Source organism: Dipodomys spectabilis, unplaced genomic scaffold (assembly GCF_019054845.1).
Source record: "Dipodomys spectabilis isolate Male_0828 unplaced genomic scaffold, ASM1905484v1 ptg000210l, whole genome shotgun sequence".
In the NCBI taxonomy this organism is placed as follows: domain Eukaryota; kingdom Metazoa; phylum Chordata; class Mammalia; order Rodentia; family Heteromyidae; genus Dipodomys; species Dipodomys spectabilis.
Window position 1 is genome coordinate 7,909,448 of NW_024870887.1, and position 26,747 is coordinate 7,936,194.

General features: G+C 39.2%; 1 protein-coding gene across 2 annotated transcripts in view; it reads left to right on the plus strand.

Annotated features, from left to right (window-relative positions):
• The window catches only part of Ttc27 (tetratricopeptide repeat domain 27), a 134,360-nt gene that overhangs the window by 45,841 nt on the left and 61,772 nt on the right, over positions 1–26,747 (plus strand). For both annotated transcript variants that reach the window (XM_042696777.1, XM_042696778.1), the window contains exons 11-12: positions 13,682–13,777; positions 17,342–17,464. In XM_042696777.1, the coding sequence (XP_042552711.1) occupies positions 13,682–13,777; positions 17,342–17,464 (219 nt within the window). The remainder of the gene's footprint in view (positions 1–13,681; positions 13,778–17,341; positions 17,465–26,747) is intronic.

Here is a 26,747-nt window from a genome sequence, read left to right on the forward strand (position 1 = left end):
GTTTACATTTTACCTGTGCCCTGAAACTTTATGGAAGGCTTAAGTTAAACAGACTAATTTAGTGGAGATAGTAGCAGCATTCAGATAACATAGCAGTCAAGATGTCATAGCATTCAGGCTATGCCACGGTTCTTGTTGGCTGCTGTTAGCCAGGTTTAAGTGAAAATTAGGAGCAAAAAGCAGAATAGAAACATTTGGAAGTTATCTGGCCAGAAAACAAAGTTGTAGACAAGAGAAGAGCATAACTGTTAAAGGGATTGCAGTTACTAGAAAGAACCTAAGCACTTACCACTGGGACAAAAGAGGAGATCCCATGAGATCATGTTGGGAATTGTCCACACACTGGCATCAGAAGCTTTCTTGAGAAGAAGGAGCTACTAGAGTGCCCTGTAATTACAGAGCTGCTAGTGAAGAAAATTTTCTGGGTTCAGCTGGCTGATTGAGCTATAGTCCAAACAGACCCAGCTTCTGCTCAAGCTGGTGGCAAACTTTGGTGCTGTCCTTATACCACAAGGTGCTGGCTTTCAAGCAGGCAGGATATGGGGTTCTAGAAGCTTCTATCCAAATTTCAGAGGAAGGCCTGGAAGCCAGGCAGTATGTAAGTATGTAATTTGGATGTCTTTCAAGTTGGGGTTAAAATTAAACAGTAGTAAAACTCATAAAATTATTTTCATATTTCTGTTAAAATGTAAATATCTTAAGAAAAAGATGTTTCTAATAAGATTTTTTTTTTTTTTTGGTTGTGGGGCCTGAACTCTGGGCTTGGGCGCTGTCCCTCAGCTCTTCAGCTCAAGGCTAGTAGTGCTCTACCACTTGAACACAGCGCCACTTCCGGCTTTTTTCTGCTTATGTGGTGCTGAGGAATCAAACCCAGGGCCTCATGCATGCAAACAAGCACTCTACCACTGAACCACCTTCCCAGCCCCAATAAGATTATTTTTAAGATATGGATAGAAATCAGGAAACTAAACAACTTGAACAGTTATAAAAAAACAATTTCAATTTCTTTTTTATTTTGGTCAAAATCTTAGCCTTCTTAATCAGTATAAGTGGTACTAGAATAAATTCACTTATTGATGAAGAAAATACTAATCTTGAAGTGATTTCCTTTGTATTCATCTCTTCTATTAACTTAGACATGGAATGTATCTAGTCAGAATTTAGTTTTCTTTTGTAGTGGCCAATTAAACTAAAAAGTACAAAAGTAAATCTGTTTTTATAAATACAGTTTGAAACATGCGTCAGCATGAATTTTGATTATGTCTTTTCTATTAAAAAAAATACACTTGGCTAGGTACTGGTGGCTCATGCCTATAAACCTAGCTACTCAGGAAGTTGAGATCTGAGAATTGCTGTTTGAAGACTGCCCAGGCAAGACAGTCGTGTCTGAGAATCAACCCCCCAAAAATTGGAAGTGGAGGTATGGCTCTCAAGTGGTAGAGTGCCAGTCTTGAGTGAAAAATCTAAGAGATAGCACTCAGGCCCTGAGTTCAAGACCCAGTACCACACATGCAACACAAAAATGTATATTGTGTACAAACATGAACTTAAAAGAAGAATCAAATCACTTTATTTGAGCATTTCACCCTTTCTTAGCTTTTCCTCATCCTGTCACCTACAGGCTAGATCATCAGAGGGTTGTTTTACTTTCAACATAAAGAACAAAGTTAGGGAGTTTTTCCTCCCTATGCAGGATGGTTTCTGTGAAAAAATATTGTCAATCTTTTAATCCAGGAATTTTGGAAATTAGCCAAATCATATCACAGGATGAATGAAAATTTATCCCTTTTTTTTTGTCACAGTTGAGCCACTTAGCTCATAGGCTGAACTTTTGCCAATTACTCTGATTCAAAGTTTGATACTGCTGTGTTTGTTGAAGTTCTTTCATTCCTGAAGAATAACAAAAATGATTTTAAATTATATAGATATATATATACATATATAAAACAATGTTTTTAAAAATTGTTTTAATCTCCATAAAAATCTCTTCCTTCCCAGCACGGTATAGAGTAATAAATTGTTAAAGCTGGATGAAATAAGCTTGAGGGGTCCCTCAGTGAAAAGATTACTCTTGTCCTGTTTTTGCTGAAGAAATGCAGGTGTGGTGGTCAGGTGACTAGCCCAATTTGGTCAGTTATCAACAGTCTGGGCTATAACTTACAATTATAGGCATTTACATTAAAGGCTCAATGCAAGTCCTAAATCATGGCAGATTTGGAAAGGATTTTTAAGTGAAAAATGTCAAACTTAAAAAAGAAAATGTTGTATCTAACCTAAAGGTAAAAATAACATTCACAGAAGAAGTGGAACTGGAGGACAGTCCATTAATAGCTGTCTTATGAGGTCATTTTCAGCTTCTCTTCTCTGTTTTTTTAAAAATGTTTAAGCAACAAGAACAAGAATCATATCTTTTAATAATAACCATTTAATCATAATACTGTCAGTCCTTAGAACTGTTAAAAGTATAAAGTAAGGATGTATATTTATATGAGGTAAAACACATGTTCAGGGAAAGGAAACATTTCTGTTTCTTGAAAGATAAGACAAAATCTTAACAATGAAAATAATTCTATGCAAAAAAAAGAAACCCAGCCTAGCAATGCACTAATAATGGCTGCCATACAGATAAAAAGGGTGATATGACTATAGGTGTGAGCTCTTGGTAACTGGCTCAGCTAGGATTTCTGTGTGTGTGTGTGTGTGTGTGTGTGTGTGTGTGTGTGTATTTGGGAGACCTGAATTTAGTGCCTGGGTGCTTCTGTGTGTGGTGTGTGTGTGTGTGTGTGTGTGTGTGTTTGGGAGACTTGAATTTAGTGCCCGGCGCTTCTGTGTGTGTGTGTGTGTGTGTGTGTGGTGTGTGTGTGTGGTGTTGTGTGTGTGTGTGTGTGTGTGTGTGTGTTTGGGAGACTTGAATTTAGTGCCTGGGTGCTTGTGTGTATGTGTGTGTGTGTGTGTGTGTGGTGTGTGTGTGTGTGTTTGTGTGTATTTGGGAGACTTGAATTTAGTGCCTAGGCGCTTATGTGTGTGTGTGTGTGTGTGTGTGTGTGTGTGTGTGTGTGTGTATTTGGGAGACCTGAATTTAGTGCCTGGGTGCTTCTGTGTGTGTGTGTGTGTATATGTGTGTGAGGTGTGTGTGTGTGAGGTGTGTGTGCGTGTGTGTGTGTGTTTGGGAGACTTGAATTTAGTGCCCGGGCGCTTCTGTGTGTGTGTGTGTGGTGTGTGTGTGTGTGTTTGTATTTGGGAGACCTGAATTTAGTGCCTGGGCACTTGTGTGTGTGTGTGTGTGTGTGTGTGTGTGTGTGTATGTGTGTGTGTATGTGTGTATTTGGGAGACCTGAATTTAGTGCCTGGGTGCTTCTGTGTGTGTGTGTGTATGTGTGTGTGTGTGTGTGTGTGTGTGTGTGTGTGTGTGTGTGTGTATGGTGTGTGTGTGCGTGCATGTGGTGTGTATGTGTATGTTTGGGAGACTTGAATTTAGTGTCTGGGTGCTGTCCCTGAACTTGCACTCAAGGCTAACACTCTACAACTTTGAGCCACAGCACAGTGCAACTTCTGTTTTTCTGGTGGTTATTTGGAGATAAGAGTTTCTTGGCTTTCCTGTTCCTGCTGGCTTTGAACTGTGCTCCTCAGTTCTCAGCCTCCTGAGTAGTTAGGATTACAGGTGTGAGCTACTGGGACTGGTTCAGTTAGAAATTTTAAAATAGTGCATGTTCAAATGAGGATGATGATGTGATGATGAAAAAATGTTTATGGAGATGCTCTTTATTGTAGTGATGATTCAGAAGCTGCATAAGTTAACATGAAATATTCTTCACTGATTATTTATGCTCTACATTTTTAAAGCCATACCATTTTCTCTGTGTCATTCTGCTTTTCATTCCCCATCTATCCAAACCCATATGATCAAAATATCACGTCTTTCTCCTTTTGCCAAGGCAAAAGTACCACAATATTCGTATAGTCCACATACATTGCTGATTAATTGGACCCTGTGAATCAAAAGAACCATCTTATTTATGTCCATACCAAAAGATAATTGTGTAGCAAAATTTCCTTATTGTCTTCCAACTTTCATCTGAAATGTTTTAATTACTCTTAAGTGAATAGCACCCAGGCGCAGAGTTCAAGCCCCATGACTGACCAAAAAAAAAAAAAAAAAAGAGTCTCTTGGACATTTCCTGCCCTGGGCTGGCTTCAGACTGATCTCAGCCTCCTGAGTAGCTAGGATTATAGGCATGAGCCACCAATGCCCAGTTCTGGTTATATTTTTAATATCTTAATTTTTTAAAAAGGGTCTGTCATGGTACCTGTAACCCCCAAACTTAGAAGGCTAAGGCAAGAGGAACATGAGTTATAGGCCAGGCTGGGATATTGTCTGAAAACAAGACTATCTCAAAAACAAACTCAGTGGGCTGGGAAGGTGGCTTAGTGGTAGAGTGCTTGCCTTGCATGCATGAGGCCCTGGGTTCGATTCCATATAAGCAGAAAAAGCTGGAAGTGGCACTGTGGCTCAAGTGGTAGAGCGTTAGCCTTGAGCTGAAGAGATGAGGGACAGTGCCCTGGCCCAGAGTTCAGACCCCACAGCCAAAAAAAACAAAACAAAAAAAAAACAAACTCAACAAAAACCAACCAATCTAAACAACAAACACAATATCTATGTACATATGACCACATTTTTATTTCATACTTGTGAGTATTACAACTCATGCAATGGAAATTAATGTCCTCCACAGTTATTTATGTAATAATTCTAATATAAATAAACTTCATTGATAAAGAATATTGCTATCAGCAGAAGACTTGGCATTGTGGGGAAAGGAGCTGGGAACACAGGCAGGAAGCAGTGGGGGAGGCTTTGTGAGAATGGTGATAGCCACTTGCACTCTAGCAGGGAGGGAGGGAAATGGAATGCCTACAATGTCCGGATATGGTTCTATACAGAAACAGAACCTGTGAACGAATCTGTGAACTTGGCTCCTGATAAGCCATTTCCCTTGGCTAGAGCCTTGCAGTTAGAATTGCATTCACAATAGGAACTTCAGATTAACACATGACCAGTTTGTAGAAAAGTGAATAGTAGGAAGTTACAGAAAGGTGAAAAAATAGGTTAAAAGTAAGTAAAGTAAAAATAAGTAAAAGTTGAGTAAAGTAGTTTTTTAATGGAATAGAGTAAAATGTACTCACTTATAGTATACTTCCAAAAGCCTTAACAATAACTTTACCCTGACTCAGGAATTCCTTCTGTTTTCACTTTTTTTCTTTTAGGAGGAGTAGGGTAGGGTCATAAGAATTTATTGATAAAACCACCATTGTAAAATGCAAGGTGAATGTGAAAGTCAAATTAAGATTTGTATTGTACAGATTTAGAGAGTTTTTTTTAAATTTTTTATTGTCAAGGTGATGTATATAGGGGTTACAGTTACATAAGTAAGGTAATAAGTACATTTCCTGTCAAACTTGTTACCCCTTCCATCATTTTTCTCCTACTTTCCCTCCCACCCACCCCCCAAGTTGTACAGGTCATTTCCAACATATGGTCTTGTCTATATCACTGTTGCATTGGTTATCCCTTGTCCTCTGATGCTGTTTTAACATAGAACAATCTGGTGTTTTGTTTTTTTTTTAATTGTGAAAATACCATACAGAGGGGTTACAATTACTTGGGCAAGGTAATGAGTACTTTTCTTTTCAAGCATTGTTGCCTCCTCCTTTGTTTCCCCTTCCTAACCCTTCCCATGTTCCCCCCCCCCCCCAGCCCCCCGCCCTGGCCAAAGTTGTAAAGTTCCTTTTTCGACAGTTTATAATAAAAGTGATAGGTACATAATTATTCTTTTTTTACTTTTGGTAGTTCCAAGGTTTGAACTGAGAGTTCGGGCCTGCACTTGAGCAACACCTCTAGACCTGCTTTCTCTGGTTACTTTGGAGAGGGCGTCTCATGGACTTTTCTACCTGGGATTGATAGGGAGTGAAAAGTCACATTCTATTGATTGAATGAATGAATTCTGTTAATGAATTAGTTTTCCTGGAAGGACAGCCTGTGAACATCTTAGGCAGCATTTCCCGAACTTGTCTGAATTTGCATGTGCCATACATCCTGGGTGCTTGTTGAAGTCTAGCCCTTCAGCCCACAGAGATTCTGGGTCCAGTATGTAGTGATTATTGGTGGTTAGTGGCCTGTTTGAGAAAGCCTGCCTTAAGCAGAGGAAGACTGCTATAGTAGCTCCAGATGATTTTCTCTCTGGCTTCCGTACATAGGCAACACAGGCTAATAAAGTAAACACCATGCTGGGGAGGCCAGTGCTGATTGAGTAGGAGGGTGAGTTCCTTGGACGCTTTGAGGGGTGTGCTGTAGATGTGAGTGGCCAACCCACTGCTATGGAGATCTCTGCAGAGCTGGTGCTTCACCAGAAACTGTAGTCTAATTATTGTGAGACTCAACTACTTTTACTATTTTATTTTTAAGAGAATGTAGTAGAGATGTAAAGCATTCACTCAGGATTGTTGTGTCTATCATGGAGATTGAACTCAGGGCCTGGGCACTGTCTCTGAGCTCTTTTTGCTCAAGGCTAATGCTCCACCACTTAAACCACAGCATTACTTCCCCAGCCTTTTCTGATTAATTTATTGGAAATAAGAGCCTCACATTGTCCTGACAAAACTGGCTTTGAACTGCTATCCTCAGATCTCAGCCTTCTGAGTAGCTAGACTTACAGGTGTGGGCCACCAGCACCCACCTCACTCAAATATTTGTTGTTCTTTGCTTTCTTTCATTTGTGAATTGCAGAGAGGTCCACTTGTGCTCTCATTTCTTTTGTTTTTTGAGAAAAGCAAATTTTATTTACAAATGGCTTTGATGAAGCAGTAGGTATCATTTTATTAAATCCTTTCCTTTGAGAATATGCCATTTTGATGTTCTCTTTGACCACCTAGGGAATGAACATTTTCAGTTGTGCCCCTTGTTCTGTGCAATGGTTATTATCTCCAGGAAAACAGAACCAGTGGCTTTCCCCGTACAGTGTGATTTTTTCCTTGAAAAACAAACTATGGGTATCTAGATGTGGGTCTTTGCCATAATTTTTCTCAAAAAATAAATGAAGTAATTTCACTTCAAGGGAAATTATTGACTTTATTAGTTACTGCTGTTAAAAATTTGAGCTTTCAATAAAAAGAGCTTTGTGAAACTTGTGACTATAATTATAAACTTGACAACTTTCTAATACTTCAAGTATTGGCATGGGACTTTTTTATTGAAATTGGTGGTGATGTCACTGCATGTAATTTATTAATATTATGTAGAAATGTGTCAACTTTTGGAAGATCAGTCTGTTTTCCAAATGACTAATACATGTTACAAAATCAAGCATAGTTAAAAAGTTCCATTCAAGGTATAAGGTAGGCCAATGAGAACTTTTGCTTTAATTTTTGAAGAATGGATTTTTAACATAACAGTATTATTATTCATTGGCAGTATTTCAAATTCTTCATGGCAAATAACTTTTAAGAAACTATCAACTATTGAATTTGGATTTGGGTGTGATATGGAAGAACAATACCCACAATTAACTATTAAAAAAAAAAGCTACTAAAATGTTCTTTCCTTTCCAACTACATATTTTGGGGAATGAAGCCAGATTTTCCTTGTAAACTTTGTCCAAACAATTATGTTGCAAAATGCTGGCTGCAGTAGCAACTGCAGTTGTCCATTTCTGTGTGACAGGGAAGAGATTCGCAGAATTGTAAGAGTGTCACAGATACACTGTGAGGCTATTTGCCACATTTTTTTCTTTAAAAATAAACGAAGTCAAAGCTGGACATTAGTGGCTAACACCTGTAATCCTAGCTACTTAGGAGATTGAGATCTGAGGATTGAGGTTCCAAGCCAACCTAAGTAGACAAAGAGACTCTCATCTTCAGCTAATCAGCAAAAAGCTAGAAATGGAAGGCTGAGTTCAAGCCCCAGTCCTGGCATTTAAAAAATTAAAAAATCAAGTAAGTGTATTACTTCATGGAAAATCATTAGTGGTATTTGTTACCAATAATAAAATTTTGAGCTTTCATAAAAAGTAGAACCCAAATTTTCCTTTCAAGAGTTTTGTCTTGCCGTGGGAAATATAATTCCTTTTCATAAAAACGTGCTTATGTTAATAAGATAGATAGATTTGTTATTTTTAAATGAATTTATAAATTTTGGACTTTTTAGTTTTGATTTCTAATATGATGAATATTGACAGATCATAGCACAGGGGAACAAAAACTCCTTGGAGTCCCTTAGTAATTTATAAGAATGTAAAAGGACTCTGTTTTAAGGACTCAAAAAGGGGTTGGCCAGGAAAGGATCCTACATGAGGCTTCTCGAAGTTTGACTAGCAGAAGTGGATCTGGTTCTCCCAGCTCCCCTGAGAAATCCCAGTTGATGCCAGGACATCAGCAGTAACTGCGCCATGTCCTTGACCAGAATTCCTTCATTACAGAATATAGATGGAGAAAAGATGGTTAAATGAAGTACTCTTTGGTGGTTCATTGGAAATAAGAGTCTCTCAGACTTTCCTTTCCCGGGCTGGCTTCAGGCTGTAATCTTAGATGTCAGCCTTCTGGGTAGCAAGGATTTTAGGCATGAGCTACCAGCACCCCATGAGATAAAGTTGGGTTTTTTTTTTGGGGGGGGGGGAGTCTGGTCGTGGACCTGAACTCTGGGCCTGGGCGCTGTCCCTCAGCTCTTCAGCTCAAGGCTAGCGCTCTACCACTTGAGCCACAGTGCCACTTCCAGAGCCTCAGGCATGCAAGGCAAGCACTCTACCACTGAGCCACCTTCCCAGCCCCATCCAAAGATAAAGTTTTAATGAAGCTCCCATTTCACATAGTTTAAACGTACCAATTTATAGTGTTGGGATCTTGGGCAAATCATTTTATTTCTCAGAGCTGCCATTTCATGCTTATGATGTAAAACTGGTGTAGCAACAGGCTTCTTGATATTGATTCCCAGTAGCTATCTCAGTAGATTAATTCGGATTCACTTTGTTCCCATCGGAAAAAATAATTTTTTTGGCAATATTGGAGTTTGAACTCAGGACATTTTACTTGCTAGGCAGGCACTCTGCCATTTGAGCTGTTTCCACCTTCCCGTTAGTAATTTTCTTAGGTATGGAGTTTGAGGTGGCACTCAGCTTGACTGCTCTATTTATAAATCACAGCTGAGTGACTGCAGGCTGCTGTCAAATAAAGCTATTTATTCCCTCTGTTAGATATAGTTGGTTAAGTGTGTGTTTTCTTTCAAGTAATAAATTCCATCTTCCTTCTTATATACAGACCTGTATGGAGATTGCACAACAAAGCAGGTGTACGGTAGGCAGGTATATGATCACTCATACCTTTTAGATTATCAGCTAATTTCTACTTGGCTCTTCAGAAAGTTAATAAACACTTTGATATGATGAGAATGAATAATTTTCAGTGAAAAGTCTTTTGGGACCTGCTGTGTTCTTTTGAAGATATGTGTGCATCTTTTAGGTCTGCGTGCATAAAGCTTAAATCATGCCAGACCTGATTCAGAATTGTCCGTATGTACTGAATCATCCTGTGTCCTAACTTTACAATGTAGTCTTCCCTTGTGGAGGTTCTCTTGATTAGAAGCCATATAAAAAGAAGGACATGTCATTGCTTTCTGGAGTTTTATCTTTGGGTGCTCCTGATATACAGGACTGGACTGCAGCTCCAGGACCTGTGGACATTGTTCAGGTTTTGGAGCTCCATATGCACAAGTAGTTTTTCTTAAGGAACACTTGAAGCATAAATGCTTTTATGTGGATTTTGGGAGAAACTGACATTGGAAAGGAGTCTTAAAACTTGAAATCAAACCAGGCACAATGACACACACTTAAAATCCCAGCTCTTGAGAGGTCACTGCGGGAAGATGGCAAATTCAAGGCCAGCCTTTAATTTGAGAGCTTGTCTTAGCACAAACACAAAACTCTTTGCAAATACTGTTTTGTCACAATAATCCTATGCAATATTTAGTTCTTGTAACTGGCTTTCCTGCTACTGGACTCCCACATCTCTAGACTGTACCCCAAAGCATTTAGTTTTCACTGTGCTCCTTGTTCTGCCCATTTAGCCATCTTCATTCACCCTCTTGGAGTAGACTTTGTCTTGCTTTCAATTCTTAGATTGCTTAGGAGGCTATCAGTGATTGGTTAGGGTATGTTTGCATCTCTATCCATTTTGGATATTGCCATCTTATTATTACCTTTTCTGGAAGACTAGGCAATCTTAGTTGTCTAGGTAGTAGATGTAACCAGGTACTTATGGCTAAGGTGGGAAATGTAGAAAATGGGATGAAAAAAATGGATAGGTGAAAAGGCAGGAAGGAGACAGACATCAGAGATCATTTCCTCAAATTTCTATACATATTGGAAGGCTTGCGCTGTGTAGATAGTTTACACTCTGTTCATACATAAATGTATGCAGTGGTAATCAAGGCTTTGTTTCATCCAGGCCTATTCTCTCAGGCCACTCTACCATTGACTGCCAGATTATGTGGGTACTTGGTTTGTTGTAAAAGTTGTACATGATACTGTGTTTAACAAATGATGCCTACAGTTGACCAGCAAACTTCCTCAAATGCTTCAACTAAAGCAAAATGCTCTTGATAAACCCATCATAATAGGTTGTTGAACATGCAAAGTTTATTTAAAAAAATCATTTATAAATGATTGCCACTAGGGTTAAATGATTCACTTTTGGGATTAGAAAAGAAGTCTGGTCACTCACTTGCCAGTGCTTGACATGCCTGGGAAGGTCTGCAACTTGTTTGTAGTTGATGGAATTATTTCACAAGTTGTTAAAAATTATCCTGCTCTGAAAGTCCTGAAGATATATTGTTGAATTGGAGGTATGGCTGAAGGGGTAGCATGCCTACTGCCTGGGAAAAGTCCTGTGAGAGTTGGAGGTCCTGATTTCAAGCCCTAGTAACAGTATGTACATGCATGCGTGAGCTATATTTGTCTCTGTCTCTCTTTTTGTCTCTTTCTGCCTCTGTCTCTGTCTCTGTCTCTATCTCTCTGTCTCTCTCTCTCTCTCTGTCTGTCTCTCTCTCAAGATGTACTGGAGCAATGCCCTGGTAGTTTTAACAAATTAGTAAATCAAAACGAATACCTTGGCTCCAGGAGAGGAAATAACAGTATAACCATCATCCCTTATTTTTCTAATATTTTGATGATCTTAGTTTTATGGTTAGGTAAATCTCATTTAGATGGTTGTCATACTTAAGGTGGGAAGAAATATATTTTGTGGAGGAATGAAATGGGGTAGAGTTCTGTTTTTAATCTTTATCATGCACATGGCCAAATCACATTCTTGTACAGGGGCTTAGTCTTGGTATGCAGCTGAGTGAGTGTTGATTGTCTCTGCCCTCTCCAGTGGTCTTTGCCATTTGGAGAGTAGCCAAGACCCCTAGATACTCTGAGATCATTTAAATGTAAATGAGAGTATCTGAGATTCATAAAAATCTGTTTATTAACAAATCCAAAAGTATTTACTGAGCACTTAATATATTTTAGCTAGTCACTGCAGCAAACAGCATTAGTTTTGTTGGATCCTTACTTTTTTGCTTGTTATTACTACAGTGAAATGTTCATTACAGACAAAAGGTATGATGTTTTTGCTTTTATGAAATTAAGTCAGCACTAGCTATTTTTTACTTCCAAAACAAAAGCATGTTGCTACAAAAATCTACCCCCCCTTTCAATAAGCATTTCTGTGATCTCTAGATATTATAACCATATGCATTCAGCCAGAAGTTATACTCTCTCCCCACCCCTACCCCTCACTAGCATTGGAGAAGCCTGCAACCTTTTTGCTAGTAAGTTTCTGTGAAGTTAGGCCAGAAATGACAAAAATGGCTTAGGAGTCTGATTATGTCTCAATCTGTTCTGACTGACTTGATTGAATTGGATTGTAGGTTGTCCAAGAAGTGATATGTAATGAGTGTTTACTCACACTTGAGCTCATTCTCTTCTTGGACAAACAATGGATCCCCCACTGCGTACAAGAATGAGAACCTCCCATTTAGGAACTGTTTCCCTGCCTATAAATTGGTCTCTTTGGCTTGGGCTTTCCTCAAGATGTGCTTGTCTTCTGAGAAAATTTGTACTTACTACATTTTACTTAATTTTTTTTTTCAACTTTTAAAGTGTATTTTAGAAAACTTGGAATAGTTTAAAAGAAGGTATTAGTACAACTATCTGTCTTTTGTGTCCTGAAGTATTGGAGAGTAAGCTGCCAGATGGTACTTCATCTTCAGATTTAGTACTGTCATACTTAGTTGATATATACATTAAAATCAGAAAGTTGACTTTGACACATCCAGATAGCTAGTCCTTATAAGACAAGTCTGAAAACTGGAAAAGACTCATTTGAATACTGCATTGTGGCAAAAGGGTCATAGTAATTCATGCTGGAGAGCAAGACTAAGTTGATCAGAATAATTAAGTCTATTTAGTACAAACTTAATGATTAATGGAGAGGCAGGAGTAGATGATCCTGGCACTGGAGCTGCTGTGAGATGTTTGTCTAGGATTCTGGAGTGCATCTTTTGGTGAACAATCACTTGACTATTGGACGGTGTCACTCAAAGCTTTGTAGTTGCCCAGGTTCCTTTTCTTGGAGTCAGCTATCTTGACCTTGTTGGTCTGCTTCTTGCTTTTACCTTCTAGGCTTCAGTTATTATTACTAGGCTAGTGTTTCCATATCCATCACACAAGCCATCTTGTATGAATGGATGTCTAGCCTTAAAGCTCTGCTGCTGAGGAGAGCACCCACTCTCTTGGTGATCTGCTTTCTCCCTTGGTTTCAGAGAAAATAATCCTGAGTGAAGTTCTTCACATAGTTCCTCGTTGATTCATAGAGTACCATTGTCAAAGCAGCACTGTGTTGTAAAATGGATATTTTCCTACTTTTCTGAGTAGTTCATTGGAGATAAGAGTCTCACAGACTTTCCTGCCCAGTCTGGCTTTGAACTGCGATCCTCAGATCTCAGCCTTCTGAGTAGCTAGGATTAAAGGTGTGAGCCACTGGTGCCTGGCTAGGTCTTTGTTTTATATAAAACTTTTCCTGCTAAATTTTTTTTTTTGCCAGACCTGGGTTTGCACTCTGGGTTTGGTTGTTGTTCCTGAGCTTCTTTTGCTCAAGGCCAGTGCTCTACCACTTGAGCCACAGCACCACTTCTGGCTTTTTTAAAAAAAGTAGTTTATTAGAGATAAGAGTCTTTAGGAGTTTCCTGCCTAGGCTGGCTTTGAACCAAGATCCTCAGATCTCAGCCTCCTGAGTAGCTAGGATTATAGGCGTGAGCCACTATCACCTGGCTGTTGTTGCTTTTTGTTTGTTTAGTTTTTTTGTGGTCTTGGGGATTTGTGGTTTTGGAATTGAACCCAGGGTCTTGTGCATCTTAGGCAAATCCTCTACCATTGAGCTCTGTTCCCAGCCTGAGTAAGTTTATGTAAATGTTGAACAAGCTAAAGTTTTTTAAACATTTAAAGAAATTTAAGAAATGATCACACAACTTACCTACCTTATTAAAAATACTTGAATTCTTTATTGCTTGTATTTACATTGTATGATTTTTGCAATAGGAATTTTGTTTATATTCAAGTTATTACACAGGTTCTTACTATTATATATTCTTCAGGCTCTTGCAGACCAGTTTGAAGATAAAACTACATCTGTGTTGGAACGTCTGAAGATTTTCTATTCCTGTCAAGTACCACCTCACTGGGCCATTCAGGTATTTTTCTTTTTCCTTAGGAAAATACTTTGCATTAGAATGAAGTGGAAAGAGTGATTTCAACCCTTAGTTGAATTTTCAAATATTTCAATAAAAATAATAAACGTATCTTAGCTGGAGAGTGCTACTTCAAATTACTGTTTTGATTCAAGTGATACTAGACTTTTTTTTTCTTTTTCTTTTTTTTTTATTGTGAAAATACTGTACAGAGGGGTTACAATTACATGGGCAAGATAGTGAGTACATTTCTTATCAAGCATTGTAGCCTCCTCCTTTGTTTACCCTTGATACTAGACTTTTTAAAACATTTTTATAAGAATCTGAAATGATAGTAGAATCCTAGAATTTAAATTCTAGGAGAAAGCTGGGCACTGGTGGCTCATGCCTGTAATCCTAGCTACTCAGGAGGCTGAGATCTGAGTATCCTGGTTTGAAGCCCACAAGGGCAGAAAAGTCAGTTACACTCTGATCTCCAATTAACCACCAGAAAACTGGAAGTGGCTCTGTGGCTCAAAGTGATAGAGGGCTAGCTTTGAGCAAAAGAGCTCAGGATAGCATCCAGGCCCCGAGTTCAAGCCCACAACAGACCATACATGCATACATACATAAATAACATACATACATACTAGGAGAACCATCATGTCTGCATTTTCAAGATAGCTTTTTTATATTTGAAAATTCTCTAAGGACTTTTTGTTTGCCAAAGAATGAACCTAGTTCTTTACAGAAAGTAAAGGAAAATATTTTGTGGTTTGGATCTCTCCCTCCCTCCCTTCCTTTCTTTTTTCCTTCCTTCCCTCTTTCTCTTTTACTTTTGTTCCCTCTTCTTCTTTGTGTGGTACTGGGTATCAAACTAAAGGCATTGCATGTGCTAGGTGAGCTCAGGTATTTCTATCCCTGAGGATATAGTCTTTTTTCTGTTTCTTTTTTCTTGTCTTTTTTTTTTTTTTTTTTCCAATTGTGGGCTTGAACTCTGGGCCTGGGCACTGTCCCTGAGCTCTTCAGCTCAAGGCGAGCACTTTACCATACCATTTGAGCCACAGTGCTGCTTCTTGCTTTCTGGTGGTGAATTAGAGAGGAGTCTCATGGACGTTCTTGCCTGGGCTGGCTTTGAACCTCAGTCCTCAGATTTCAGCCTTCTTAATAGCTAGGACACAGGCATGAGCCACCAGCACCCTGACTTTTTTCTGTTTATGAACAGAAGCATTAAGAAATTTAAATAAATACTACTCAAATAGAATTTAAACTAAATGTTTATCTTAACTGCTTAGAACTCTGTGGATTTTAGAATCCTTAAGCAGTTAGATAAAGATTGTTTAATTACAAGGTAAATCACTGCCTGGCTGTGGTGGCCCTGTATCTGTGAGGCAGAAGCAGGAGGAGAGTGAATTTCAGGCTTTGTACTTGTTAGAAAATTCCAGGCCAGCCTGAGTTACATAGAGAGAACTTGTCTCTACCTCTCCCAATAGCACCCTCAAATGAAACAAAAGTTAAATCACCCTTTTTCTTGCCTCTTTATGTGTTATTTTAAAGGTAAAGAGATTATCCCCCCCCCCCAAAAAAAACAAACTTATTTTTGGTTGGTCATGGGGCTTGAACTCTGGGCCTTATTGCTGTCCCTGAGCTCTTCAGCTCAAGGAGAGAGCTCTACCACTTGAGCCACAATTCCACTTCTGGTTTTCTGGTGGTTAATTGGGGAGAAGAGTCGCATGGACGTTCCTCCCTGGGCTGGCTTTGAACCATGATCCTCAGATCTCAGCCTTCTGAGTAGCTAGGATTATAGGCGTGAGCCACTGGCACCCAGCTAGCACAAATTATTATAAAGGGAGATTTACTCTTTGCCACTAACTAGCCATAAAATCTTGAATGCCACTTCTTTACCTACTAAATGAGACAAGTGAAATACTACATTTGCACTAAATTTTATTATAGGTCCCACATCTTATGTCTAGTTTATTTGAAAAGTTTAAGCAAATGCTCTGAAATTGCTAAATTGTTCTGTATTTCATGGGATTCAGAAATATTAGACCACTTTTTATGTATTTCAATAATATGCTAGCTTATAGTTTTGTCTATTTCATTTTGTCTAAATTTTTTGTTGTTGTTATGTCAGTCCTAAGGCTTGAACTCAGGGCCTGCTCTGCTGTCCCTGTGCTTTTTTGCTCAAGGCTAGAGTTCTACCACTTGAGCCACAGCTCCACTTCCAGCTTTTTGGAGGTTAATTGGAGGAAGAATCCCACAGACTTTTCTACCCTGACTGGCTTTGAACTGCAATCCTCTGATTCTCAGACATCAGCCTCCTGAGTAGCTAAGATTACAGGCATGAACCACTGATGTCCATCCTATTGAAAAAAATTTCTTAATCCAGTATCTTCCATATCCAGTTTTAAATGTGAGCTGAATTTTCAAAGAATGGTATATGTACTCAAGAGAACTCAATGTAGCTCTTACTAATGAAATTATTTCTTATTTAAAAATCTCATATAGGCTAGATGCCAGTGGCCTGTAATCCTTACTACTCAGGAGGTTGAACTCTAAGAACAGAAGCCAGCCTGAGCAGTAAAGTCTGGGAAACTCTTATCTTCAATTAATCAGCAAAAACCCAGAAGTGGAGAATTCAACCCCAGTACCATAGAATGCATGTACATGTTCGTGTGTGCATGTACACACTAACACATACACACAAAAGTGGAGCTGTGGCTCAAGTGGTAGAGTGCCAGCCTTGATTGAAAAAGTCAATTGAGAGCTTGAGGCCCTGAGTTCAAGTGCCAATACTATGCATGCAATGTGTGCATAAGAAGAATCTTGTCAGGGCTGGGAAGGTGGCTCAGTGGTAGAGCGCTTGCCTTGCATGCCTGAGGCCCTGGGTTCGACTCCTCAGCACCACATAAGCAAAAAGAAAAAAGCCGGAAGTGGCACTGTGGCTCAAGTGGTAGAGTGCTAGCCTTGAGCTGAAGAGCTGAGGGACAGCGCCCAGGCCCAGAGTTCAGGCCCCACGATCGGACCCAAAAAAAAAAAAAAAAGAAGAATCTTGTCTACCTTTTCATCTTTCTGACCTTGTTTCTTACTACTGCTTACTGACCTTGTTTCTTACTACATACTTCTAAACCATAATATGTTGTGTATGTGTACCCTTCATTGACTCTATCCTAGTTTACTGCTTATCTCCCAGGGACTAGGAAAAGCAGTAGTTTATTAGAATGAACCTAAAATAAATTTTGAATAAACCTATGTGAGAAAGAGTCACAGGTCCACTTGTATATAGTTCAAGATGACTGACATAACATTTATGTCATCTACACTGCCTACTCAGACTTTTCAGAACTCATCTACTGTCTCTTACGCTTACAAATAGAGATTTTCATATATAATCTTTAGGTCAGAAGGAAATAATTGTTCTTAAAAATTGAACAGGTTCTATATAGTTTTTTAATTCCTCATCTCCTATAAAGAACCTTGCTGAAGTAATCTTGATTATCACAAATTCCTCTTTATAACCTGTAAGTGAAACCGAAATATCTGTGTACATGAACAAATGTTAAATATCCTAACTTGTTTTTCTAGCGCCAACTTGCAAGTTTGCTCTTTGAGCTGGGATGCACCAGTTCAGCCCTTCAAATATTTGAGAAGCTAGAGATGTGGGAAGACGTGGTCATTTGTTATGAAAGGCTGGGGCAGCATGGGAAGGTATGTAAGAGTAAGACCCTGTGTACTAGTCTTTCTACACAGGACTCTGTCCCTTTGAGCATCTCCTTTCTTCTGTTTTGTTTTTTTTTAAGTTAATTTACTTCGTTGTTATTATAAAGGTGATGTACAGAGGGATTACAATTGCCTGAGTCAGGTAATGAATATATTTCCATACAGTGCCTTCTGTTACCTTACTCTTTCCCAGTCCCTCCCTCCCTCCCTCCCTCCCTTCCTCCCTCCCTTCCTCCCTCCCTCCCTCCCTCCCTTCCTTCCTTCCTTCCTTCCTTCCCTCCCTCCCTCCCTCCCTCCCTCCCTCCCTCCCTCCCTCCCTCCCTCCCTCCCTCCCTCTCTTTCTCTCTTTCTCTTTCTTTCTTTCTTTCTCTCTCTTTCTTTTTTTCTTTCTTTCTTTCATTGTGGGGCTTGAACTCTGGGTCTGGGCACTGTCCCTCAGCTCTTCCTAGCACTCTGCCACTTGAGCCACAGTGCCACTTCCGATTTTCCGGTGGTTTATTGGAGGTAAGAGTCTCATGGACTTTCCTGCCTGGGCTGGCTTTGAACTGCAATCCTCAGATCTGTTTCCTTAGTAGCTAGGATTATAGGCATGAGCCACTGGCACCTGGCCCTTTATTTTGTTTTTAAGCTCCCTTTTGCCAATATTCTCTTATGTTCCTCCTTTCATTTTTTCTCAGAAACTTTTTAATGTTTCTCTGTTTTCTGATAGGACAGATTCTTTTATGTGTCAACAAATGAGAAAATTGGACTGAAATTGATATATTTGACATTTAAGAAACAAGAACGAAAGCTCTGAAGACACTGCAATTTGATTTTACTGACTATGGTATAGGACAGCTTCGAAGTGAAATATGAGGATTTATTTATTTATGAGCTGATGGCCTGGGACAGTGCCGAGGATAAGAGATAAAGAGTCTCATAGACTTTCCTGCGTGGGCTGGCTTTGAACCACAATCCCCAGATCTCAGCCTCCTGAGGAGCTAGGATTACTGGTATGAGCCACTAGTGCCTAGCAGGAATTATTTTAATTATCTTCATTGTCTGATCGCAGAGCCTGTGGTTATATGGGAGATTACCTAGGAGGCAGAACAGCTGCCTCAGCCTGGATAAGAAATCCAAAGGCTACAGTGACCCCTCTTGGGGTAGAAGAGTTGTCTAGTGTATGATGTATATTTATTTAATTCCACTCTTAAATTGCGTCAAGAAGGAAAACAGTGCAGCATTTGCATCTGTTATTAATCTGTTAGTGGACTTTTCTCTCCTACATGAACTGACTTTTAAGAAAAATAGGAACTCCACATTGTGAATAGCCATAAAAACTGACACATTGTTAATTTTGAATTAAGATTTTAAGTGACTAGGTAAAATTTATAGTGGAGTAAAACCTTCCCATTGAATCGTTTGTATCTTTGATCAGCAACCTTTTGCTATCACATGAAAGATGAGAAACAGTGATTCAAGGACATAGTTTTCTTTTTTTTTTAATCCATATATTTTATTGTAAAGATACTGTACAGAGGGGTTACAGTTATATGTGTAATGAATACATTTCCTATCGAGCGTTGTTACCCCTCCTTTGTTTTTCCCCTCCCATCCCTTCCCTCCCCACCTCCCCAACTCCTCCCTCCCCCACCCTGAAGTTGTAAAGTTTGTTTTCAACATAGTAGGACATAGTTTTCTTTTCTTTTTTTTTTTGTCGGCTGTGGGGCTTGAACTCTGGGCCTGGGCGCTGCTGTCCCTCAGCTCTTCAGCTCAAGGTGAGTGCTCTACCACTTGAGCTACAGCGCCACTTCCAGTTTTCTGGTGGTTTATTGGAGAGAAGAGTCTCAGCCTTTCCTGCCCGGGCTGGCTTTGAACCGAGATCCTCAGATCTCAGCCTCCTGAGTAGCTAAGATTACAGTAGGACATAGTTTTCTTAAATATCTTCCCAAGTATGTCATTTAGAGTAATGGTGACAGATGCATTTGTTTCACTAATTAGTCTGTGATAGTAAAAGTCTTTGGTTTGTATTGGCTTATGGAGAAAATAGCACAGAACTAGAGTTTTTATTGTAGAGATTGTGGAATTATGATAGTTTGATTCTAGGAAAGGATTCCATAACCGTGGATTCCTCTTCCTTTTCTAAATAAGCAGAGGCATCCCTTTTCTTATGATTTACGTCAGACCACAAGGCCAGTTATTGATTAAGCTGTAGTCACGCATAGCCTCTGAATTTAGGTTGCTCGGGCTCAGATGCTGGCCTGCCCTCACGCCGGCTTTGAGCTATTGGGTAAGCACTTTATCCCCCTTGCTTTAGTTTCTTTGTCTACAAGTGTGTGATCTACTTCACAGGTTTTCATGAAATAGTATACGTAACGTACATAGAATGGTGCTTACTGCAGAGTGCTACATGAGAGGGTGTAGCTCTTATGGTGTGGAGCTGTGAGAGTTGTTTTTCGGAATTATTTCAATGCCTCTGAAATCAGTGTATCTAGCAGTTAGTGATGTTTCAGCTGTATTCGCTGAGGTGGTCATTTCTTCAGGTTATCAACTCCTGTGCACTTTAGTTATGGTGATTTTCAATATTGTCACTTCAATTGAGTTATGGACACTGTCTCAGTACTGTCATATGTTCGAGAAAATTTTTATTTTAATAAACATTGAATATAGAGAAAAAGACATAAATTTGTAAATAGGTATAAATTTGATATTAATGAAATAAACATTTGCCCTTGGAAAAAATCGTCATAATTGCATTAGCATATCTTTAAAAGCAGGGTTTAGGAGTCATGCAGAGAAACACTTGGAAGTAGGAGAAACTTTGTTTTGTACTGAGATGTATATATATATGAGGTATATAAATATATATCAAATATACCATATGATATATCAAATATGCCATATGATATCATCTCTCTTTATATCATATATATATATATTTTTTGCTTGGTCATGGGGCCTGAACTCTGAGCCTAGGTGCTGTCCCTCAGCTGAAGGCTAGTGCTCTACCACTTGAGCCACAGTGCCACTTCTGACTTTTTCTGCTTATATGCTGCTGAGGAATTGAACCCAGGGCCTCATGCGTGCAAGGCAGGCACTCTACTACTGAGCCACCTTTCCAGCCCCAGATATATTTTCTAAATTGACATTTAAAATATCAAAGAATCTGGGCACTGGTGGCTCACACCTGAACTCCTGGCTACTTAGGAGGCTGAGATGTAAGAATGGAGATGGGGAGCCAGCTCAGGCAGATAAATCAAGGAGACTCTTACTTCCAGCTAACCATTCAGAAACATGAAGTGGAGCTGTGGCTCAAGTGGTAGAGCACCCAGCCTTGAATGAAAAATCTAAGGGACAGCATGCAGGCCAACTTCAAACCTTAGTACTAGCGTTAAAAAAAATAATTTACAGGGGCTGGGAAGGTGGCTCAGTGGTAGAGTGCTTGCATGCATGAGGCCCTGGGTTTGATTGCACAGCACCACATAAGCAGAAAAAGCTGGAAGTGGCACTGTGGTTTAAGTGGTAGAGTGGTAGCCTTGAGCTGAAGAGCTGAGGGACAGCGCCCAGGCTAGAGTTAAGGCCCCATGACCAACAGTAAAGAAAAAAAAATTACAATGTCAAGGAATGTACTGAAAGCAGGAGAAATTGCCATTTTTTACTGAGTAGACAAATAAAATCAAAGCAGAGCAAGGTTGGTATGAATCATTCATAGTATTAGATCATAATTAAAAGCATTTTCTCCTTCTTTGTTAAGACTGTCTTATGATTGATTACATCTCACATTTGATAACATATAGATCATGTTTCTTCAGGAATTTAACTATTTTTTTCAGTTTCCATTGTATGGTACTAAAGTTACACTCAAATGTTTAACAAAGAAATGATCAGATGAACAAGTGTCTTCTAATTTGATTTAGTTCCTATTATATTATTCTGTAATCTTTCCATTTTTAGTCTTTTACATTGTCTGAAAAATAAATGAATGTTATATAAAAGTAGGGTAGGCTTTTGAGATGCTAATTTTAATATAATTAGGCAAGTAGGTGAATTGTAGATCCCAATACATGTCTTGAGATAACAAGTCAATTATTTTTAGGAAGTGTGGGAAGCTGTGACTCCTTTATTACAAGAGAAAGAATTTAATACACCTATCCCTCAGTGAAGAGCTTTAACTATGTCCTTCTAAGTCATTGTAAAATTATTTTTTAAGGTTCACATATGACCTTGTAAGAATTGTCTTATAGTAATGATGAATACTGATGTTTCTACATACTCTTGGAAATATGTATATTTAAATTTTTAGGAATGTAATTATTCAATTTTTTTGTGAATTGTAGCCAACACCAATCCCCATCTTGATTTTACATGCTAATTTTAGCATTTTGTCTTATGAAAGACTTCTCTTAATCTGGTTTTCTTTTTTTTTTTTTTTTTTTTTTTTGTCAGTCGTGGGGCTTGAACTCTGGGCCTGGGCGCTGTCCCTCAGCTCTTCAGCTCAAGGCGAGCGCTCTACCACTTGAGCTACAGCGCCACTTCCGGTTTTCTGGTGGTTTATTCGAGATCGGAGTCTCACGGTCTCTCCTGCCCGGGCTGGCTTTGAACCGCGATCCTCAGATCTCAGCCTCCTGAGTAGCTAGGATTACAGGCGTGAGCCACCAGCGCCCGGCTTAATCTGGTTTTCTTATTTGTATATACAGATCTGATCCTAAAGAGTTTTGCTTCAAGTTGGAAGCACATGTTTTATTTCTAAAACAGCTGAGGTTCTTTTAGAATTTGGTCATGTGCCAGAAGTTTTCACCACTACTAGAAGTTTGTGAAATTTTAATCCTTGCTTTTAATGCTCAATGGCATACTTAATTTTGAAACGGCAAACTTAGAGCAATGCCTCAACCTAATTATTTTGTTCTGGGATGCATGTGTATACTCTGCTGCAGTAGAACTCAGCCCTTCTAATTTAGAAACTACCTGTGGACATGCTTGTGATTTAAGGACCACTGAAAAACACCTCAGGTGAATTTTGCTTGACCCTTGGATCAGAAGTGGATCTCATCTGTTGGTTTTTAGGTATCTGGCTTACTCACAACAGTTTCTACTAGCTTGTGACAAATTCTTACTCAGGTTTAGTCTCTAAAAGAGCAACAACGACAAAGCTGTCATTAATTCAGTTGGAAGTGAGAGTGGGTGTGGTCCTACTGAGACCTCTCTTGTCCTTGCTTCCTGCAAGGCTTCTTTGAGAATATGTAACCTTATGTAGTGTTGTTCTCTGTTTGCATATTAATTCAGCCAGGAACTCTTTTTTTTTTTTATTTCCAACTAAAAATTGCAGCTTGTTTTGTGTGTCTGCATGTGTGTGTACTTCTGGGGCCTGAACTCAAGGCCTGGTGCTATCCCTTAGCTTTTTTGCTATAGGTTGGTGCTCTGCCACTTGAGCTACAGCTTTTTAGGGGTTTAATTGGAGATAAGATGCTTAAGCAATTGCCTGCTGGGCTGGCTTCAAACAGTGAACCTCAGTTCTTAGCCTCCTATGGAGCTAGGATTATAGGCATGAGCAACTAGTGCCTGCCTAACCATGAACACTTAAAAGTTTGCTTTTCTTTAGATTGTAAGTAAATGTTTTATTTCCAAAACAGTTGAGGCTGTTAGTTTTTTTTCTTAGCAATTTATCTGGATTTTTTTTTTTTTTTTTTTGCTTGGGGGTTCGTCTTGGTTTGAATTACAAGACTACCCAAGTCCTTTTCTCACACTAGAGCCAAAGTGATCTTCCTAAAGACAAACCTGACCCCTGTCATTCCCACCTGTTAGTAACTTCTTTTTCAGGTCTAGGATTAAGTCTGAGTGTTGGGAATGGCTTACAGGTGCTTCATGATATAGCTTCTGCTTCCATTACTATTTTTGTGCTATTCTTTTGTCATTGCTCTCCCCCTTCACACTCTCATGTTCAGGTGGTTCCTAAACTTCTAGAAAGACCAAATTCCTTGTGGTTTCCTGGCTTTGCAGCATCATTTCTATTCAGGACCTGTGGACATGCTGTTATGTGTCTAGAACCTTTGTCCTTCTTTAGCTAACACGCCTGAGTTCTGCAGGTTCTCCATGTTGGTTACTCTCTACAGGAAGTCTTCCTAGTTACGTTCTTTTGGCTTTGGTGTTGCTGTTCTCATGTGGATTTCTTTAGCACCTTATGATACCCATTCGCTGCCCTATCTGTTCTACTAAATGTAAGCCATTTAAGAATCAGACCTACATTATAATCAGTGATTAAGTTGTGTGCTCACCTGTTAACTGCATTGAAGCAGATCTCCAAGTGTAATTCTTCTAAAGATGATGTTACGTGTAGCAGAATATACTTCTCCAATTGCTGCCATGCTATTCTTCCTCCACAAACCAGTGAGAGATTTCCCCACTTGAGCCTCAGAAACAGAAATAGGAACCTTCAGGAATTTCAGTGTTTGGTCACTAAATTGCAAAGACATTTGTGACTGTGTTGTTCTATAATGCAATTTTAAAATTTAATTTGATCATATTTATTCTTGATGTTAATCCTGGGGCTTGACCTCAGGACCGTGGCACTATCCCTGAGTTATTTTGCTCAAGGCTAGCACTCTGTCTCAGCTGCACTTGAGGCTTTTGGCGGTTAATTGGAGACAAGAGTCTTGGGGCTGGAAAGGTGGCTCAAGTGGTAGAGTGCTAGCCTTGAGCTGAAGAGCTGAGGGACAGAGCCCAGGCCCAGAGTTCAGGCCCCATGACCAAAAAAAAAAAAGAGTCTCATAGACTTTCCTGCCTGTCTTTGAACCCCAATCCTCAGATATCCATCTTCTGATTAGCTAGTATTACAGATGTGAGCCAACTATGCCCAGCTATAGTGTAATTATTGAGTGCTTCTTGTGTACTACTTTATTTAGGTGATTATTTTGTGCTTGTCACGTGCTGTGCTGTTCACAACAGTCTACAATGTTTGAGTAGTTTCTGACACTTTAGATGGCATTAGTAAGTGAGCACATACTTTCTTTCTTGCTCTATCTCCCACACCTGCCGCTGTCATTGTTACTGTTAGTCCCTTAAAAATTGTACATCGAGTTTGTAAGCTAAAACCTGTTGTAGTCACTTGAATGACAAAAATAGGCAAGATAATGGGAAATGTTCCACAACTTAGTAATGCAAATAAGAGATCAACAGATAATTGGATAACTAGGCCTGTTTTAATTACTCTATTTCACCTTGGACTTGGAGTGTTTTTTGTTGACAAATCTAGCCCGAGCCTAGTGTTGTCACACGCATGAATGGAAGAGACAGTGAACAGGTGGCTCTGTAAGTAAGTGAATAGGCTCTAGCATCACATAGAGGGTGGCTGTGAGGGCAGGCTGGGAAGGGGCAAAGAGCTTTGTCCTTTTCATCTTTTAGTTTCTGCTCATAGAACAAGAAGTTAGATGAGGAGAAGGTGTTTTGGTGCTGTCTTAGTCTGCCCTAGTCATCTTATTCTTGGTGTCAGGGATGGTAGAGGACCTTCCCAGAGGACAGTCTCCTGGTGTCTCAGAACCAGACACTGACAATCAGGGTCCACGTTTGTACTCTGCCTTGGAGGAAAGATGGGAATTAGACTGTGCTCACGGTTTTGTGCATTCCATGTCTGACACATGAGCTTGTGTGCAAACATACACACACGTGCAAATCTTCTTTTTCAATCCTAAAGCTACTGCCAGGAGGCCGGATCTAATAGCATGTCTTTAAATTCTTTGTCTGTTTTTTTTTTACCACCCCATGAAAATAACCTTTAGTTGTTGAGCCTATCTATCATTTCTATGGTCCTTAAGATATTTTTTTTATACTTGGTATTGTATCTGAGTCTAGAACTCTCTATTTTTTCCCCCTGGTAATGGACATTGAAGCCAGGGTTTCATGCTTGCTATATAAGTGCCTCACCACTTCAGCTATAACCCCAGCCCATGGGCTCATTTCCCCCCACTTTTTTGCTTTCTAAAGTCATTGGTTTACCAGTTTCTCTTTCCTCTGTTCTGACCAGATGCAAGGTCAGATGAGGGTCACTGAAGTCACACAGTAGAATTTTCTCTGTTAAGATACAAAATCAAGGTTCAGCTCCCAGTCGAGAAAGCTGTTTTCATAATTACTTCTTACTCAAGTATGAATAATTTTTCTGAAGTTCTTTAGCTGCCTTTTCATTAGAGGCTGGACTTAACTTGTACTCATTTTCTTTACCCAAATCCCAAGGCCTTGTCTTTGACCCAGTGCTGTCAGAATTTTAGCAGTACTTAGCATAGAACTTCCCACCTTGAAATGTCCCATTTAACAACTTACAAAAACATTGTTATAGGCTGGGGATATAGTTCAGTGGCAGAACATTGACCTAACATGTGCAAGCCCCTGGGTTCTATCTCTCCAGAAGTTGTTTTGTTGTTGTTTTTAAATAAATAATTGCATAGTTAGTATTAAGGTGTTGTACAGAAGGGTTACCATCTCAGAAGTCAAGTAATGAGTACAATTCTTTCTTTCAGTTTTCCCCTCTCATCCCTGCCACAACGTGCATAGTTTATTTTCCACATAATGTATAGTGATGTATTTATTCACTTTTCTTCTCTCCCTCTGTGCCCACTTCCTTGCCAAAAAAATAGTCAAAAAAAAAAAAAAGGAAAAAAAGAAAAAAACAAACAACATCACTGACCACCACCACAATCACCACCAACAAAATCCTGTTTCCATTTCCTGGACTTTTTGTCAATAAATAGTATTTTGAATGTTAAGCGGAGTTACGACTGTGGGTACCTCCCCTAAGGGTATCCTCCTTTAATCTGTTTGTATGTGAATGCCTAGAGTCCTGACAATTATCATGTCCAATTACATTTTAAATGTAGCTTCCACCATTTCTCTCTCTGAGCTTGGCTTACCTCATTTAGCATGATTTGTTCGAGGTCATCCATTTCCCTGCAAATGACATAATATTATTCTTTTTTTCATATATATTTTTATTTAAAAATACTGTACAGAGGAATTACAGTTATATAAATTATTCTTTCTAATGGAAAAGGTAACATTTCATTGTGTATTAGCACTTTTTTTTTATCCACTCATCTATTGTAGGGCCTCTGGACTGTTTCCATAACTTGGCTATTGTGAATAGTATAGTAATGAACATAGATATGCAAATGTCTTTACCAAATCCTGACATATTACAAGTCTCCAGAAGCTTCAACCCTTACTCATAAATATAAACGTGTTCTAATATAGCATATGTGAGTTCTTTTGCTTCTGTACATCTTCAGTTCTCAGTTCTCAACATGGG